Genomic DNA, 18,609 nt, shown 5'->3' with positions numbered 1-18,609 from the left:
TTTTTGTCATATTTTGAATAGTTGCAGTTCTTCAGCAAATAACTTTTAAAACTGCTTCACTGTTTGATATAGGTTGCAGTGGAAGAACACTACTAGTAGCTCTTTTAGAAAACCAGTGTTTTCCTAATCATCTCAGAAGATGTCGCAGAAGTTCACTAGAGAGAGACTTACTCTGTCCCTGAGGGTTTTAAAATGTTTCCAAAATTTAAAACACATATAATTTTTTCCAGGTATTTACTGATGTTTCAGCCATTGGAGCCTTCAGCAGCAAGGCTAGAGTGACTGAAATACTGCTTAATCTGTGGACTGAATGAAGGACTTAAACATATTAAATAAAATTTTGGAAACTTCTGAAACCCTAATACAACAAATAATTCTCATTGGTGCCTTCTGGAAATTCTTATGAGCTGCTGAAGCTTGTCAGGAACCACAGACTCCCACCCATATTTTCATACCTGCTAAAGCAAAATTGTAACACTCTTACGATAAATCCAGGTTTCCTTAGGAATTTACAGTAGATTACACAGCCCATAGTACATGGAAATGTCTCTGAGCACCCCTTGATAGGTGAGACCATGGGTTGGCAGTTGACTACTAAGTGTTGAATCAATCTTTAGCAAGTAAGTCTTTGCCTGTAAAGGAAAACCTTTAAATGATGAACAGGTTAATATGGCTGTTTCACACAACACTCCCAGAGCAGAAATCCAATCATGCAGTATTACTTGATACCTGTGTGACTTCAATCAATAAGTAATTAATAAAGAACATGGTAAGTTGCACATATATCTATGTATAATATCAAGAGGTCATGAAAACAAGGCTGAGGGCACCTGATCTTTTCTTCTCTTTCCTTTTTTTTATTTTTTCTTTAAAAAGCAATCAAGTTCTTCATCAGAGCATTGCTGTTGCCATGGTGAACATTTACTTATGCAAGCAGTGCAGTCTTTTTACGTTCAGCCTAGAAACAAGGGGGTCATCAAGTGTTTACATGCTTAGATGAGCAGATTGTAAATTCACAGGCTCTAATTAGCAGTATGCAATACATTTATAAACTCCTGAGATTTTGTAAAGCAGTACAAAAAAGAACAGAATTAACTGAACAAAATGACTGTGATTTGACCAATTGGAAGCTGTAATTGTACTGCTTTTTCCTTGAGACTACATGCTACTTATTGAGGAGGTGTTAGCTAATGTTCTAACACCCGTGCACCTCTTCCTTGCCAAATGCTGCAAATTACCTTTGAATAAGTATTTTGCTCTTCTTACAAGTATGGTGTCAGGCACTCGCATTAAGTCTATTTATTGATCTTAGTTATTCTTGAGGTGATAGATTCGCCATTAAAGAGCACAGTACTTGTCATAATCAAAGTAAGTACCTCATGTCTAAAGTCAAAGTACACAATTCTGTCACCTGTGTATACAACCATCTCCTTCTGAGAATAATATATGGGGTAAGGACAGAATTATACATGGCATATAGTATTCAGGGATTAATTTCAAGAATCAAACAGGTTCTCAGCACATTCAGAAAGAAACAGAAATTTATACCAGGTGAATTAGATTAAATGTTTAACAAAATGTTCAAGCAATTTTGAATAAGACGTCCTCGGGAGATAAACTTGCTATGGGAGGAAATAGCAGATACCCAATTTTTATAGATTAGAGGCTATATTGTCCCTTCTGTTGTGCAGCAAGGAGGATCTCAGAGTAGCAGAAATTCTGTTGCAGTGGGTCCAGAACTGACAGAGGGAGAGAGAGAAACTCATCTGCACAAACACTGGTTAGAATTTTATTGGCTTAGGTGGCATGGCCATCCAAAGGAGTCAGATGTGGGGATAGGCGTTCTACACAGCAGTGTCTTCATAGATCACTTTTTTGGTCGGTCCACTTCCCCTTTCCCCAGTCCCTGCTGGTTGGTAGAATATATTTAATCACAAGACAAGGACTGATGAGATAGAAAGAGATTAGTTTTTCCTCAACAGTTCAGGATGGGTGGAGGTGTCTGAATGTTTGTAACAATGTTAAATATGTTTAATTTGCATTTGTTTATGTAGAGGATTCTCGTACTTTTCCCTGGTATTTTCTTTTAAATAGAGATGCCATTTGGTGCATTCCTATGGCAAAAAAGAGTGGTCTTCAGATATTTCTTTATTCATCTAAATGATGTTAATTTCTTTCAGTCCTGTTCCCTAAGGATTTTTTCTATAGAAATCAAATGGGAGGGTGGGAGGAAAACTTGAAGCCTTATCTTCCAAACATGTTTTTCATATGCACGCTCAATTATAGAAAAGACAAAATTGATGAATGGGTGGTGAGTAGTAAAAGGAATTTAGTGAATTACCTCCCAGTCCTGAGATTTCGAGGACAGGTGGGAGCAGGTAAAACTAGTGAGCCTAATACTTAGAATGTGAGACTTAAGTTACTACTTCATTCTGATAATTTAAAAATTAGATTTTTAGTACTAAATTCTGCAGTAATACCTGGACTCTAAAATCATGCCTCTCACTGAATACTAATGAAGATGCCCAGTGGCCAAGCCTTAGCCAATGCAGTTTATGTCAATCTCTTGCTATCTTTCCCTCCTCCATATCTGCCTGCCTAAATGGCCTGGATTCCTCTTCCCAAAGGAAATTGCTTCAGCATGAAGAAGTGACGAGATTAAAAAAAAGGAATTTAACCTGTGGGATGGAAATGGATTCAGTAATTGCAAACAGTGTTCTGCGACAAGTACTAGTAGAGCTATCACCTACAGTGATACTGCCACAGCCAGCTGTGTCAGCTCTGTTGCAATCAATATGGATACTGTAGGTCACTGTGCAGTGTTAAAAAGTTCATAAAGCCAAAGCGGTAGCACTGCACTCACAGTTTATGCTCATCTTCTATGCAGACAGGCTTAGCATATCACTGAGCCCTGCACACATTTCTCTGCAATATTAGTCTAACACTATACCCCTGTTGAAACAAGGATGGCTGAGGAAAAGGAAAACATCTCTACAGGGAGTAGAGACTAGGTATGGCCAGGGCAGAGAGGCTTAAATATAATCCAGTGAAAATAAATTATGTGTATAGTGGCCATTTTTTAACTTCTGCCAAACAGGACTAATGGCTCACTTGAGAGTGCTTAACACCAGCATTGAGAAGAAAGTGATAGCAGGGGCAGCTTTGAGGACCAGCCGTTGGCACAGAATGTGTTTGAGGTTTCTAATAAAACAGCATCTCTCCCAGCCAGCTGCTGGTGATGCCTGCTGGGCACAGTGTCCTTGCCAGTTTGCAGGCCCTGCTCCTCTCAGTGTATTTCCTGTATCATGAGTAAAGCAGGAAAGAAATTTTGATGATTCCTTGAACGCAAAAATGTTTCATGGAAATGTGTTCATTTTGACAAAACTGAAAATATGTGTTACGGTTTTCCATTAAAAAATGATGTTTCTTTCGGTTTGTTTTTTTTTTAATTTTACAATATAAAATGAAGAGAGTCAAAATCATAATGAAACATATTGATCTTATTTAAACAAAAATTTCAGTTGATCCCACACAGAATTTTTTCAGAATTTTGTTTCACAGGAAGTTTCAAAAATGTTTAGTTTAGTTCCATTTCTGAACCGAATTTTTTTCAAAATCCTGAGAAACAAAAAATCTGGCTCCCAGCCAGCCCTAACCCTGAGACTCAAAGCACCAATCTCAGCAGCCCTCTGAAAGGCTGTTCTATCAACCCACACCTGCACTCCACCAGAATGGACTCTGATCCAAAATCAGTGGGAATCTTCCCATTGACTTCAGTGGGCTTTGAACCAGGCCCTTTGAGCTAGCCAGAGACAGAGTCAAAAATATTTTTTGCAGGGATGCTTTAGCAGTACGAGTAAGGGAAATGAACTCTACCAGAGGGAGGAACTCTCAGAGGCGTCCTTACTCCCTTACAATCCAAAAACTGAGTTTTTATATGTTCATATATTCAGGTATGTATATAAACCTGACACAGTAAAGTGTATCAGATGCTCTGTAGCCATTATGGGCCTTGTTTCATATTATGGAAAGATACAGTGTTAAGAAAAATGTCTTTATTAAAATTAAGTAATAAAAAAAGTCTTGTTACCAGTGATGTTCAAATTTTAACTCATCTATTTTAATTAAAATAATTAAAATCCCTTGTTCCTAGTAAGGGCTAAAATTGTGCTGTATGAGAAGTGCAAAAGTATGTTGGAAACCATTATAAGCTTCTTGTTTGTTTTGTTTTAAATTCTCTGGGTCTAGTCTAGTTTTTAATGAAGTCAGTGGCAAAAGTCTCAGACCAGGCCTCGGCACTCTTAAAAATCAATATGTTTTCAAAAAATTTTGCACATGCAATAAATAATTGGCTCCAGGGCCAAACCCTGCCTGACAAACTCCAGCTGGCATCACATGTTTATGGCTGAGTTTTAAATTGCTGGAAGTAGGGGTTATACTGAAAGTGATAAAGCAACTCACTTTGGATGGATGGATGAATTGGTTGCAATGTCAACAACAGTGTTCTGTTTAATTGTTCTAAAGAAAATAAAAGTACAAAATAAAAGGAAAGATGATGCCTATTTAATCAGTCACATATATATGGAACATTATTGAGTATTCTTTCAGTTAGATAGATAAAGTTCCATTGAACCCAATGGAATTTCATATTTCATTTACTTGAATTATTTGAGTACCCATTCTAAACACTAACCACTTTATTAAACCACAAATAATATTTCATGACACACTATGGGGAATTCATGTAGGCACTTGCAGCCCTTGTATGCAGACTTCACCACTGTAAAAGCTCAACAATGCCACTGTATGCTCACTGCCCCTTGGAAAATATCCCTGGTGTAAGGGTTTCCCCAAATGATCAGCATAGTCAGCTCTACACCACACCATACAGGACCCTTGAGTTTATTCTAAGCACAGGCTATTTCCAGTGGTACCCATAGGTTTGGTTATAGCCAGGACACAGCCCTTGAGTCTGCCCTAACATTTCATAGAATCATAGAATATCAGGGTTGAAAGGGACCTCAGGAGGTCATCTAGTCCAACCCCCTGCTCAAAGCAGGACCAATCCCCAATTAAATCATCCCAGACAGGGCTTTGTCAAACCTGACCTTAAAAACTTCTAAGGAAGGAGATTCCACCACCTCCCTAGATAACGCATTCCAGTGTTTCACCACCCTCCTAGTGAAAAAGTTTTTCCTAATATCCAACCTAAATCTCCCCCACTGCAACTTGAGACCATTACTCCTTGTTCCGTCATCTGCTACCACTGAGAACAGTCTAGCGCCATCCTCTTTGGAACCCCCTTTCAGATAGTTGAAAGCAGCTATCAAATCCCGCCTCATTCTTCTCTTCCGTAGACTAAACATCCCCAGTTCCCTCAGCCTCTCCTCATAAGTCATATGTTCCAGTCCCCTAATCATTTTTGTTGCCCTTCGCTGGACTCTTTCCAATTTTTCCACATCCTTCTTGTAGTGTGAGGCCCAAAACTGGACACAGTACTCCAGATGAGGCCTCACCAGTGTCGAATAGAGGGGAACGATCACGTCCCTCGAACTGCTGGCAATGCCCCTACTTATACATCCCAAAATGCCATTGGCCTTCTTGGCAACAAGGGCACACTGTTGACTCATATCCAGCTTCTCGTCCACTGTAACCCCTCGGTTCTTTTCTGCAGAACTGCTGCCTAGCCATTTGGTCCCTAGTCTGTAGCGGTGCATTGGATTCTTCCGTCCTAAGTGCAGGACTCTGCACTTGTCCTTGTTGAACCTCATCAGATTTCTTTTGGCCCAATCCTCCAATTTGTTTAGGTCCCTCTGTATCCTATCCCTACCCTCCAGCATATCTACCTCTCCTCCCAGTTTAGTGTCATCTGCAAACTTGCTGGGGGGGGAATCCACACCATCCTCCAGATCATTTATGAATATATTGAACAAAACGGGCCCCAGGACCGACCCTTGGGGCACTCCACTTGATACCGGCTGCCAACTAGACATGGAGCCATTGATCACTACCCGTTGAGCCCGACAATCTAGCCAGCTTTCTATCCACCTTATAGTCCATTCATCCAGCCCATACTTCTTTAACTTGCCGGCAAGAATACTATGGGAGACTGTGTCAAAAACTTTGATAAAGTCAAGGAACAACACGTCCACTGCTTTCCCTTCATCCACAGAACCAGTTATCTCGTCATAGAAGGCAATTAGATTAGTCAGGACTTTGTCTTGGACTAAATTGGCCCTGGCAGTCCTAAGATCAGGGACTGATACCCTCCCCTTCGGCTCTTCACTGGACTCAGCATCAGTGCAGAGATGATTCCCCATGTTAAGTCATCTCAGTAGGTTCAATGAACTGCCCAAGGGGAAATAAAACCTACTCTCCTTAACATCAACACCTATCAGCAGTCCCACTACCTCCCCATCCCAGCAATCCATCTCCACCAAATGCCCAAGAAAGAAGGTGGGCTTTTCAGCCTATGTGAGTAGCAGGGCAGAATTCGGCATTGAATACTGTAAGTACATGATAACTATTTCTGGGTGGCATTTTCAAAAGCACCTAAGGGAGTTAGGCATCAAGTTCCCATTGGTTTTCAATAGAAATTGGATGCCTAACTCCCTTAAGGCATTTTGAAAATCCCATCCTCTGTCAATAGCATTCCATACGATAGCTATAGAATTTATAAAAGCAGGAGGAATTGGTGTGAAATATCTTTTGTGAACTCTTGTTCAGTTGGCACAATAAATCTGAGTCTAGAGTAGAGCTTTAATTCTGTTTCATGTTAAGAATTTTCTTACGTCAAATATATTTGGTGTCTGAACTGATTACATTAAAATTTCTGTTGTTCTGAGACATATCGAATGTACAATTTAACATTTTAAGGAAGTTACCAATTTTATTTGAGGACTGCAAGTAAACTCATTAATACTGTGACCAAAGATTTGCTTTGGATTTTCTTTGTCTGTCCTTACAATAAGACTGACCCAGTGAATTGCTCAGTAGTTTTTTAATCTAATTGCAAAATTGTCATGCAAATTGGTCAGACACAAAATCTACTTCCCAAACTTTACAGTTAGGATGATAATGAAAAAACATTTTACCTTCCCATCAAAAAAATTATTTATTCCTGACAAATGGGCAGATAGAATTTTGTAAGATGGCAGTAAACAATGTGTGAGCCACCTAAACACATCTTGTTGCAATGAGAAGTTTCAGAGTCATAATACACATTTTTTCCTGCCAACAGGTCGAATTTGGTCTCAGACGAAAGCAAAAACAGTGACACTTTTTGAAAAGAATAATGTATTTTTTCACTTCAGAAGAGAACAGGTTATCGACTTAGCAAACCATAGCATGAGATGAGCCATTTCTGGCAATCTTTCTCACTTTATTTGCAGGGTTGTCAGGTTTATTTTTCAATTAAGGCTGATCAAGTACTCCCCACACATTATTTATCCAGAGAAGGAAGGTGCTCTTGATATAATCCTACTAACTTCTAGTCATAACATGTGTAAAGTACCTTTAGGCATAATCCTTTTACTAAGTAGCTGCTATTATTTTATTTATTTTTTTCATTTAGAAATACAACTGTATCAGCTTGGAAATAAGATATGACTTTGCACATGTATAATAGGAGAAGAGCATTCTCATTTATTGTATCTAAGATCAATCTGAGTGCATTCAATGGCAGTTCTATGTAAAACTGGACCCATTACAATACCTACTCTGCAGTGTCCTTGAATTTGGACTTATTTATTTGTCTGAGTATTAAAATAGTTCAAAAACATTAAAATTATTATGAACCAATTGTGAACTTAGATACTACATGCATATTACTTAATCATTCTATTTCTTAAGTAATGTAGTTTGAAAATAAATAAAAATATTTTTCTAGTGAAAAATCACTTCTCTGTTAGTTTTAACTTTATGTTTTTAATTTCAGATCTCCTTCCCCTTCCAGAGGAAGTTAGTGATGCCATAGCTTTAATGTCTCTTTTAGCTGCAACTCAATTCACTTTCTGTTAGAAAATCTAAACTAGGAGGTATGCTATTTCTCCTGATTTGGAATTCATTAAAGGCAAGTACACTGTAAATTAAAGTGGTGGTAGGTTAATCCAAAATGCATAGCTTTAGCAACATTAGCTTGAAAAGAAAGAAAACCTTTCTTTTTAATGCAATTGTCTGTGAAGCTGTAACTTTCAATTGCATAGTTGCCATGAGCACAACAAGCTCACTATTCATTGCTTTTAAAAATCCAAATATAATCTCTCTGATTTGGATTTTCAGTAGAAAGTAAAAAGGGTAAAATGAAGTGGTAGCAGCTAAACCAGGAATTAAAGCCACTGCACTGCTGACCTCAGAAGGATCTTGGTCTGGAAGAAGGAGACCTGAACTAAAGAAAGGTTTTATTACACTCTTCTTTTAGAATATTTTTCCTGCTAATATATATTTCTTTCTCCCTTTCTTTTAATATTTATGAAAAAGTAAGATTAGGGTGAAAGATTAATGTGATGGTTTCATCTTTGTTACTCTTTGGTGCTCTTACTGGAAGTGCAGAAAATACCTGTCTGTTACTGTTTAAATGAGTAAAGATCTGTTTTTATTCCAAGTGTTGATTATGTCTGTCCCCTGTAGATATGGTCTACCATGAGGACAGCAAATAAGTGCAGAAAATGGACTGTATGGACATACTAGAATGCCTCCTGTTCCATATACATGTGGAAAGGGCAAAAGGTCCTGTTCAGAATCATAGCAATAACAGGCCAGCCCCTTCTGGTGAGCTGTAGTGGACAAAAATGACAATCCTGCAATAAGGGGATGTCAAAGTCTTGTTGTGTCATTATTTTTATCTAACAGTGCAGTGTCTTTTTTGAATCATTTTGTCTTTTCCTATAAATGGAGAAGTCCCAATATGATTTTGTGATACTGTATTAATAAATGAACTAATAAACTAATCTGATGTAATGGGACATTACTAGTATGATTTGATGGTCCATAAAAATGAATACAGTTTTCTGTACTACTATATAACTACTATATATTTGTCAGTAAAATAATTGAAAAAAAGGCCTCTTTCTTGACATTTTTATCTTACCAATGGCAGTGTTCATTCAAAAAGGGTCTGTATGAAAGGGCATTTTTGTGCCATGAAAGAGCATCTAAAAATCAGTTAACGGGTACCTGGAGGTAGGAGATACAAAACATAGGCATTACCTATACAAGTGTTTTTTTCCACTCAGGAAAATTCAGTCTACTGCTGTTGCCTCTTGTACTCAGACTTGGACATCTCAGCCATCACTGCACCTAATGATAACTTGGGGGTCAATCCTGGGAGGTGCTGAGGTCCTTCAGCTCCCATTGAAGCCAGTGGGAGCGGGGGATGCTCAGCACCTTGCAGGATTGAATCCTGAAAGAGCAATATCATCTTCATAATTCTTTGTACTACAATGGTCCATTAAGGGACATCTCCACCAGCTGTGTGTAATACTGAAGATGACCAACACACTGAGCATACGATAGAAGATCACTGGTGCCCACACATAGGGTGGGAGCTCTGAGAGGATGACTGACAACACCTCTGCAGCTGTTCAGCCTTATAAAGAAACACAAAATGCCTCTCAAGAATCTGCTTACAGGCATTTCCAGGCTCTGGATCATGCTGCTTGTAATATATTCTGTCGATCTTCCGTACTTCTCTCTGTTGCCTGAATGTGGCTAAGGTGTGCAAGTTGATTTATCGTCTGTGCCCCACACAAACTGGGCATAGTTGAAGGTAAGGATCTCATGCAAAACTGACATGAGAAGTTTATTTTTTGCTTTTGCCCATGTGTTCGTTCATAAATTCCATATTCTCCAAGGGTAAATCACATATAGTAGAAATAAAATATTTCAAATTTGACCTTTAAATAAATATCCTAATCTACATTACAAAAAATTGGACAGTCAATAATACAGTGGGAATGGAAATAATAATACCATTTACCTCTTGTTTACATTACTAACAAATATGAATACTCTTTGCTTGAATTTAATCCACCAGTGCCTAGAATTGCACTTCTATTTACCAACTGGTGTACACAAATCTAATCCAGAAAATGTACCTAGAACTGGGGTAGCAAGTTATCTGTATAGCCATCAGAAGCCATGGGAGGGCAGCAGTTTGTATATTTTACAAGGTACAGTGTGAGTATACTAGATTATAGAGAAAAGAAGTGAGAAAAATACTTTATTATCGAAATGATCAATTCTTTTTCATAAACTTTGTTCTTAAGTGTTCAAAGTTGCAGTTTCATTAGGTGAAATTCATTCTTTCAGTAATTTAAACCAGCTTATCACCTTCAATTTGCTTATCCTAAAAAGCAGATTCATTACCATCACTGAAGAATCTGTTGCTTGCTCACAAATTTTCAATACACAGTTCAGGGTAACCGTTCCTCTTAAAACTGTTCTGGTGCAGCAGTTGATTGCCTGTGTTATTTAATATAATCAAACCCAACAATTTTAGAAGTTCTTGTCATATTACAAAATATCCCCAGCTACATAAGCACCTGTGTAAGTTTAAGCACATAAATCCTAATGTATTCAATGGAATCCATTCACATATTTACAGCTACATATGTTAAAGTATCTTGAGGCCTTAGAGATGACCCTAAGTTGCAATGGCTTTCCTTCTGCTCTCTGTGTAACACAAACACAAGATTCTATAGGGATGAAATCCTGACCTCAATTAAGTCAATAAAAGTTTTGCCATTAATTTCAGTGAGGCCAAGATTTCACCCAGGGAGGAGATTAGGTGTAACTTGCTTTCTGAAACAAATCATAATGATTTTGCATCAGTTCCCGTTTAGACCAAACACATCCCACTAGTGTACGTCTAATTCTGCACAACACATATATAAGTATTCCAGTGGCAGAAAACTAATATCAAAGATGGCAAGTATGCCACTTTACAAAGCTTTTGTTTGAAGCACAAGAAAATCAGTAGGCAATGATAAACCACAACAAAATAAAGGTCAGTTCAATGATATTGAAATTGAGATAGTTAAGGTCACAATGCATAGAATAAAGACACGTTTGTTTTACTTCTTCATAGATTATTTAAATTACATTCTTTAAGCAGAGTGCTCACAGAGAGCTAAAATATTCTTTTTGATTATTAGGAAGAGGGAGCTAGACTACGAATATTTTTTTAATTTAGATTGTGTTATTGAATGTTTTTCTGATTAAAATACAGGTTGATTCCTGGAGCTAGAACAAGTACTAGTTAGCACTGTGCAGCCTTCTGCACTAGTCCTACAAATGTGACCACTCCGGATCCAATTTATTGCAGACTCTTACTGAGCAAGCAATATTCATTGTTTGGAAATAAGATTTGCTTTTGCTGCATTGTCCTGTGCCAATTAAATAGGTTGAGATTATAAAGCTTATTACATATTACACGACATATGTGGCCTACTGTAGGCCAGACGTGAACAGAGTCGTCCAGATGCTAGAAAGCTAGTTTATCTAACATTCTACAAAGAGTCCAAAAATCTCTTTTGCAAAATTGCGCTGAGTATGGCAAAATAGCTAGAATATGGAAACAATTCAGCTGGCCAATAAAATGGAATGTAAAACCCAAGAAATTAGCCATTGAATAAACGGATATCATTGAAAAAGACACAGAAATTCTTTTTTTTTTTCTTTAAAGTCATTTTATTAGTTTCAGTGAGTTTATTGTTGGCTCCCAATTGGTTACAATTCACATCTAGTTGGCAGTGTACATAGAATTAAGCCAAGTTTTGTATTGGAGATGACTGCTTAGTAACAGATGTCTAATGTTTCCCAACACATTAAGTTCATTTATTAGCTAGCTCAGTAAAACTAAATAATAGGGTAATTACAAATTTCTGTTCTTGTGTCATTTTCTCATTCTTTTTTGAGTGCCTGAGTGATTAAGATTGTGGTGATTCTTGATACATTTCAAGCCCTATTTAAAATTTATTTCAAAGTAATTCTTTGTAGTTTTATGCAGCAATCTGTTCGTTAAATAGTTGGAAAGCGGACATTCCAATATACTATGCAAATGGCCAAAAGCTTTCCTCACCACGACCTCCCAGCATAACATGTGTTATACAAATACTAAAGCTTGATTCAGTGACTGCTGTTTGAAACTAATGGGAAATTCTGTGCAATGGGATTTCTGCACAGTGACCAGCAACAGGTTGGGGCCTCTTAAAAATTCTTTTTTTAATATATAACTTCAGTTAATACTAAATGTGGTATAAAATCAGGACACTGATTGGGAACTCTTTGAATTTTGGGAAGGAGGTGGTTTGGATACAAGCCCTAGGGTGATCAGGCGTCCCGATATTTAGTTGTTTGTCCCGCATCCCGACCGGTGTACGGTCGGGACGCCATTTGTCCTGATATTTTGCTTCGGCGGCACTCCAGCTTTTTTTTTTTTTTTTTTTGCTTATGGCGGCAAAAAACCTAGAGCCAGCCCTGGTGTGGGGGGTGAGCCTGTGGCTTCCCCCCCTCCCCATATGTCCCAATATTTTGTTCTTGTCATCTGGTCACCCTAACAAGCCCCCAGACCAAAACCTGCCAAAACAAGAACCAAAAGAAGCTTGATTTCTAGTATTTGTTTTGTTTTCTGAGATATCAAAAGGATAACCATTTTCATGAGATTTCAGAAAAATAAGGTGGCAAAATTGCTTCTATGAAGATTTGCCAAAAATTTTAGTGGAACAGCTCATGAGATTTTGTCACAGTCAAAACTGAACTATAGCTTATGTTTTATTTGGATCTGAATACCTCCTTTTCTGTCCATTTCTAACATAAATGGACATTAAACATCCAAGGCAAGGAGATTAGACACCTAAATGTTTGCTAAAACAAGGGGAATCTCTCCCATTAAAAGAGTGAGGTATTTCTTTATCTAAGGGAAAAAAAAGATCTTGAGGGAGTTAGGCAGACAGTTCCCATTGGAATTCAGTAGGTGTTGATTGCCTAACTCCCTTCATCTCCTCTGAAAATCGCTGCCTGAATTCTTGAAAGCAGTTTAAAAGAAGTTTGATTGCTTTGCATGGATAACTTGGGTTATAAGGCATGTTTGGTTTTTTTCCTCCTATCAGCTGAATACTTTGGTGAGAATCCATGTTCGCTAAGAATAAGCTAACTCCCCCTTACACATTTGACACATCAACTTTTTTTTGTTTGAAAAAGTTCAATCCACCTTTTTTCCTTTGTATTCTCACTTGTCATTTTCCTGGCCCTCGGCCTGGTGGTTCTAGGACCACAAGTGCAAATGTATAAATAACTTGAGAAAGGTTGTTCTTGAAATATTTCTTCGCCCAAGTAAGGAAAGAAGTACCAGAAATCTCAGTATAGCCAATTTCTTTCAAATTCACTGAGCTGCTATCCAGATCCAAGAATTTCTGAGCATTTGAATATGGTCCAGAGAAGTATTTGGACCTTTGCATACTGAACCACACTTCAGAACCTCTCTGTAGCTGCTCATTGTACCTCTATACATTAATTACTTTATTAAATTATATAACTAAATATTATTTTTATGGCTGTCACCAACCTTCCAGAGGTCAAAAAGGATCATGGCTAGTTCAAACAAACCTGGAGACCCCATTTATGAGGCCAGATATCTAGTATATAACCTTCTCCCCTAACCTACCTCTAACACTTCTGCCATGCCAGCTGGAGAAAGGTTTTAGAATCTCTGTCATGGAAATCATTAAGAAATATGACCAGAACTTGTGCGTATATTTTTCCAAGGGGATTCAAGTTATTTCAGATTGTACAACACCCCAGTTATCACTAGAGCATGAGTAATAAACATTCCACTAGCATTTCATCCTGTCCCTGCTGGGGTGGGTTCCCAAGGACCTGGATGTCTCTGGCAGCAGCTGCTTCTTTGAACTGCCCAAAACAGGACATGCCTGTGTACATACATTATTTAACTTTCACATGTATCTGTATTTCATTGAACTGCCCTCCTATTCCTTTATGACTAAATGCACTTTGGAGAATATTTTTGGAATTAAGCAAATTCACTATAGAATAACTCATGTAATGTGTAGTTGGTAAAATTATAAGATACAGCTTCTCTTTTACATGAAATTGAGAATTCTTATTTCAATGTTGTAGACAGAATGGTTTGAACGTACTATATTTGCCCATTGTCTGTCATTAGTAGTGTGACTGAAACTGATTCTGAGAGACTGCACACTCCAGTATCTCTCAGTTTTTGGTTTAGAAAGCAGCACACAATCAAATTAATGGATAAGAAGAAAGTAGCTTGAAGTCATATCCTTTTAAGGGCAACTAGGATAAAGGGTTGATTCCTAATTTATGGCATGAACAGGCATGTTCTCACTCTGATATTTTTCTTTAAATTATATTATAGATTTACTGCTAGGTTTTCCCAGTGTTGAGTTATATGACACCTGTTAAAGTTAGCTCTACAGCTAAAACCCAATCCAAATCTTTGACTCTTAGAGGTAGGGGCTAAATTTTCTCTTTAGATATGTACAGAAAGCTTTCCATGGCCTGTGGGCCAATCTTTTAATTGACACCCAGGAAATCGGAAGTAACTGACGTCAGTGAAGTTACTCCAGACTGACTTCAATTTTTTCAAGGATTTACATGCACATATATAAGGGCAGAATTTGGCCCTAAATAATTTTCCTTAAGATGAGAATAGGATGTGAGTCTCCTACTTTTATAGGAGGTTGAATGGGATTAGAGTTTGACCTTTACTTTTAGGAATGAAACAGAATTAGGGTGTAATTATCATTTTTAGACAAAATAGGATTGCTGTCTGGTCTGTACGCTTTCTTTTACATATATTTTTGTTTCAGAATATATATAATTCATTTCTTTCTTTTCTATAATGCCCATGACAAAGTATCTGGGACACTGTACAAAATTTGCTCTGCAGTCTTCATTGAACTGACCGAAGACCAGCCTATCTACCAAAAAAAATTAGCCAAACAGAAGAAAAAAATAAATAGTGCATTGTAGAAGCTTAAAAATGTTTTCTTTTAATTAACTTTTTTTATTAAGACAGAAAATCCAACTTAAAAGCTGTCAGTAGAGTATCAATTTTTGTGATTCTACACAGAAAGATAAAGAATATATGCTTGCTGCAAAATGCTCTTTTGTACAGGGGGTTTTAAAGAGGGTTCGTGTAATACCCATGAATCAGAAAGAGCACCTGTTCTTCTGTACTCTATTTTGGGATGTTGGGGCAGGCTTTCTCCTCTCAAGTGCAATTGTATGAACTGTACATAATTTATGCAGCACTCTGCAGTCTTTCAGCATAAAAGGCATTATAGAAATGAAAACAATTTATTCCATGTCTTTCCTATGTAAAAACTGATCACGGAGGCCTTAACAACATTTGAAAACATGCACTTAGCATGTCAGATCCCCTGCTTCCTCAGCATTGGGGAAATCCAATCAAGTTTCCCAGGATTGGGGAAGAGGGCTGGACTACCGGATCCTATGCCTCCCTGACATCATGGGTTGGCCAGCATGGCACTCCCCAAGTGCATATCACATGTGCTATGTTGTGGAATAAATGACTTGGTTTAGTGCATCTAAAACTCCTCATTTGATAAACCCAGTCACCACATTGTCTTGCTCCTTCCCACCACACCATTACAAAATGAGTTTCCACAGGTACAGGCCAGAATCAGGATGGCTAATGTGGTGCTTTGTGACTTGGAAATGGGAAGCATTCCATCAGTTGGTTCAACACTGGGGTGCAAATCCTTGACAGGATCTCAGCCCTACCATTACATCTAAACCCTAGAAACTATTAAATGTAGCAAATCAGCCAAAAGGGCTAAAATATCAGAAGTCACAAACTGTAATATATTTATACTTTAAATCGGTCCAGGCAGCCAGACTGAACTAACATCTTTCCTGACTGGATTGCAACTGCTAATATAATTTGTTCTTTGTTATTTAGAAATAAGAAGATTTATACATAGACCTTTTATTTACCGGCAACACTTAGTTTTTATGTTGCCAGTTTAATATGCACATCATGGCTAGTATAAAATGATCAGTAAGCAGCCATGTCATGCAAGGTTATTCCAAGTACTAAACAGACTCAGCACTGATTAGCTTTCAATATCAGATGCAGTCAGACTGCTCTGGCCATAGGCTCAAGGTTATTGAGAGAATCTGATGACATTATAAATAATAAAGCAGAACTCAACTATTTTGTCATCAGAAACCACAAGATAGGATTGCCTTATATTACATTTTAATTTGGTCTTTGTTATATTTGGCCACTCCAAGCTCCTTCCCTGCCCCCATCCCCTATCCCTCTTTTTCTGCTCCTTTGTTACCTTGGAACAGGTCAACTGCTGCTTTCCCTGCCCTCACAATGTCCTTTCACTTTTAAAAAGAATAAAGAATGTTGGTTTGAGGGGAATAAAGTGGGAGTAAATTAGTTACACTCCATTATTGAATTAGATTAGATTATTCAGTGACAGCCCTGACAGTTTAGATAGATAGATTAGCTACATTAAAAAGATAGGTGGATGGATAGGTGTATATGATCATCTATAACATTTTATCATGATTGTATTATTATGAGAAAATATTAAAACCTTATCTGTAGTGAGCCATGCTTCTTGTTATGTTATCGTGAAATAGCAGTTTGTAGGCTATTTGGATCCTCTAAATGCAAAATATGGGCATAAAATTAAATATTATAATTTTGGAAAACTCACTAAACAATTCCTACCCTGCATGCTTGTGTTCATAATCCTGTCAACATTACTTTCACATACAATTCTGTGTTCCTGAAGGTCAAAGGTTGTATTTGACTATGCACATGCACTGGGGACTTTTTTTGGCAGCTGAATGCCCCCTTGTCCAAAGTTTATTAAGTGGGTGGATCCTGTTCATCCATCTGCCTTCTGAGCCTTCTAAAAATACCATAATCCTCAACAAGGAGATATTTTAAGGGATTCATATTCACAAGTATATTTGTGGGAAGCTTATTTTGGCAGGCTTGCATGTGTCAGATTTGCATGCTTGCATAGTTAGTGCTTTGTGAACTTTTATGCAAGCCACTTGTACACAGGCTAAAGAGAGAGCTTCAGGACTGTGGGATACTAGTTGGGAATTTCTGCTCCAAGTAGGCTTATAAATGTAAAAGAAGTGAAGATGCATTTTTAGGAATGTTAATATGTGTCTGAAGTCATTCATTTCAGACATTTGCACACCAGCCCTCAGCTTATTGGATCTAATTTCATGTAACTTGGCTGTGATTGTTCTCCAGGGACCTTAATGATCTTGCTACTTTCAATAAACATTTATAGAAACTACTGCCAGCCTGTGGATAAGGGAAACTCATATGAGAGACTTTATCTTCCAAAAATACCAAAAGGCAAAACAGTCCGCAGCAGAAGATTAATAGGAAGTGTCAAAATGTAGCATTCAATTGATAACTGGAATTGAATTACAGTACAAAAAAATTGTTTTATAGACATGCAGTAGGAACTTTGATTTTCCTACTTTGGGGGGAAAAGTGCAAATACATGTTATACTTTACAATTGGGACCAACAAAACTATGAGTGTGAACAAACACAGACTTTGAGACAAGATGGAAGTTAAACAGGTAAATCCTGTTCCACACTCATGCCATTCAGGTACAATCTTACGCAATACCCAGGTTTGCACCTCTAAGAAATTTCCATTTTTTCACATAAAAAAATCCAGATATGAAGCAGAAGCTGCCTTCTTCGCCAACCTGAAACTGTCCGATTTCAACATCATTGACACTCTTGGAGTTGGAGGTTTTGGACGAGTTGAACTGGTAGGTAACCTTTCTTTGTTTTTTAAATAACTTTGACGTCTATATAATTGTATTGTTCTGGAACAAATGCGGCTTTCCCCTCTTTTAGTCGTTCCTCATTATAGGACTTGATTTACTGTAAATTAACTACATCCAGGATTCTAAAGTTTCCAGTAGCTGAGGAAAGCTGCATTACGTTTTACAGTGAATAGAAATGAATGAACTCAAGCAGTTAACTTTAAGGAAATCCCGTCACTAAGGGCTACATTCATTATGTCTTCATCCTCGAGTGTTGTCTTATGTTTAAACAGTACTACCTATGAACATAGCTTACATTTTATAAAAAAAATATTATATGGATGAACATAGAAATGTTAAAGATAAAATGTAAGCAGAAATCTAAAATCTTAATTAGTGATAATTTAAAAAAGAATTCAGAAGCAGAGACAAATAATGCCATTGATTAACAAAAAAACTGGATTCTGTAGCTATTTTGTAATATGTGGTTTAATTGTAATAACAGAAATTCACAGAAGAATGTTCTTTGCTTGCAAAATTTGCAAGGAAGAAATATAAATGATGCAAAATCTACCTGGGCATTTTGGTATGTATGGATAGTTTGTTTATCAAAAGCAAAGATTAAGCAGGGAAAAACATGAGATTTTATCAGTTGAATGACCCATTTGAAATATCAAGTGAATAAGAAACTTATGTTAATAACTGAAGGTTAGTCTATATTACTGTGCTGACCAAAGAGTCCTTGATATATGACACCAGTTCAGTATGTTAGGAACTCCTATAA

General features: G+C 37.4%; 1 protein-coding gene across 5 annotated transcripts in view; it reads left to right on the top strand.

The window, feature by feature from the left end:
• The window catches only part of PRKG1 (protein kinase cGMP-dependent 1), an 855,891-nt gene that overhangs the window by 788,602 nt on the left and 48,680 nt on the right, over nt 1-18,609 (top strand). For 4 of the 5 annotated variants that reach the window (XM_007071587.4, XM_007071586.4, XM_043551314.1 and 1 more), the window contains one exon: nt 17,732-17,828. In XM_007071587.4, coding sequence (XP_007071649.1) covers nt 17,732-17,828 — 97 coding nt within the window. Of the gene's footprint in view, nt 1-9,716; nt 9,767-17,731; nt 17,829-18,609 lie in introns of those variants that run through there. The other variant, XM_043551316.1, reaches the window with a different exon arrangement.

Source organism: Chelonia mydas, chromosome 7 (assembly GCF_015237465.2).
Source record: "Chelonia mydas isolate rCheMyd1 chromosome 7, rCheMyd1.pri.v2, whole genome shotgun sequence".
In the NCBI taxonomy this organism is placed as follows: Eukaryota; Metazoa; Chordata; order Testudines; family Cheloniidae; genus Chelonia; species Chelonia mydas.
This window is presented reverse-complemented; position numbering and strand designations above follow the sequence as displayed.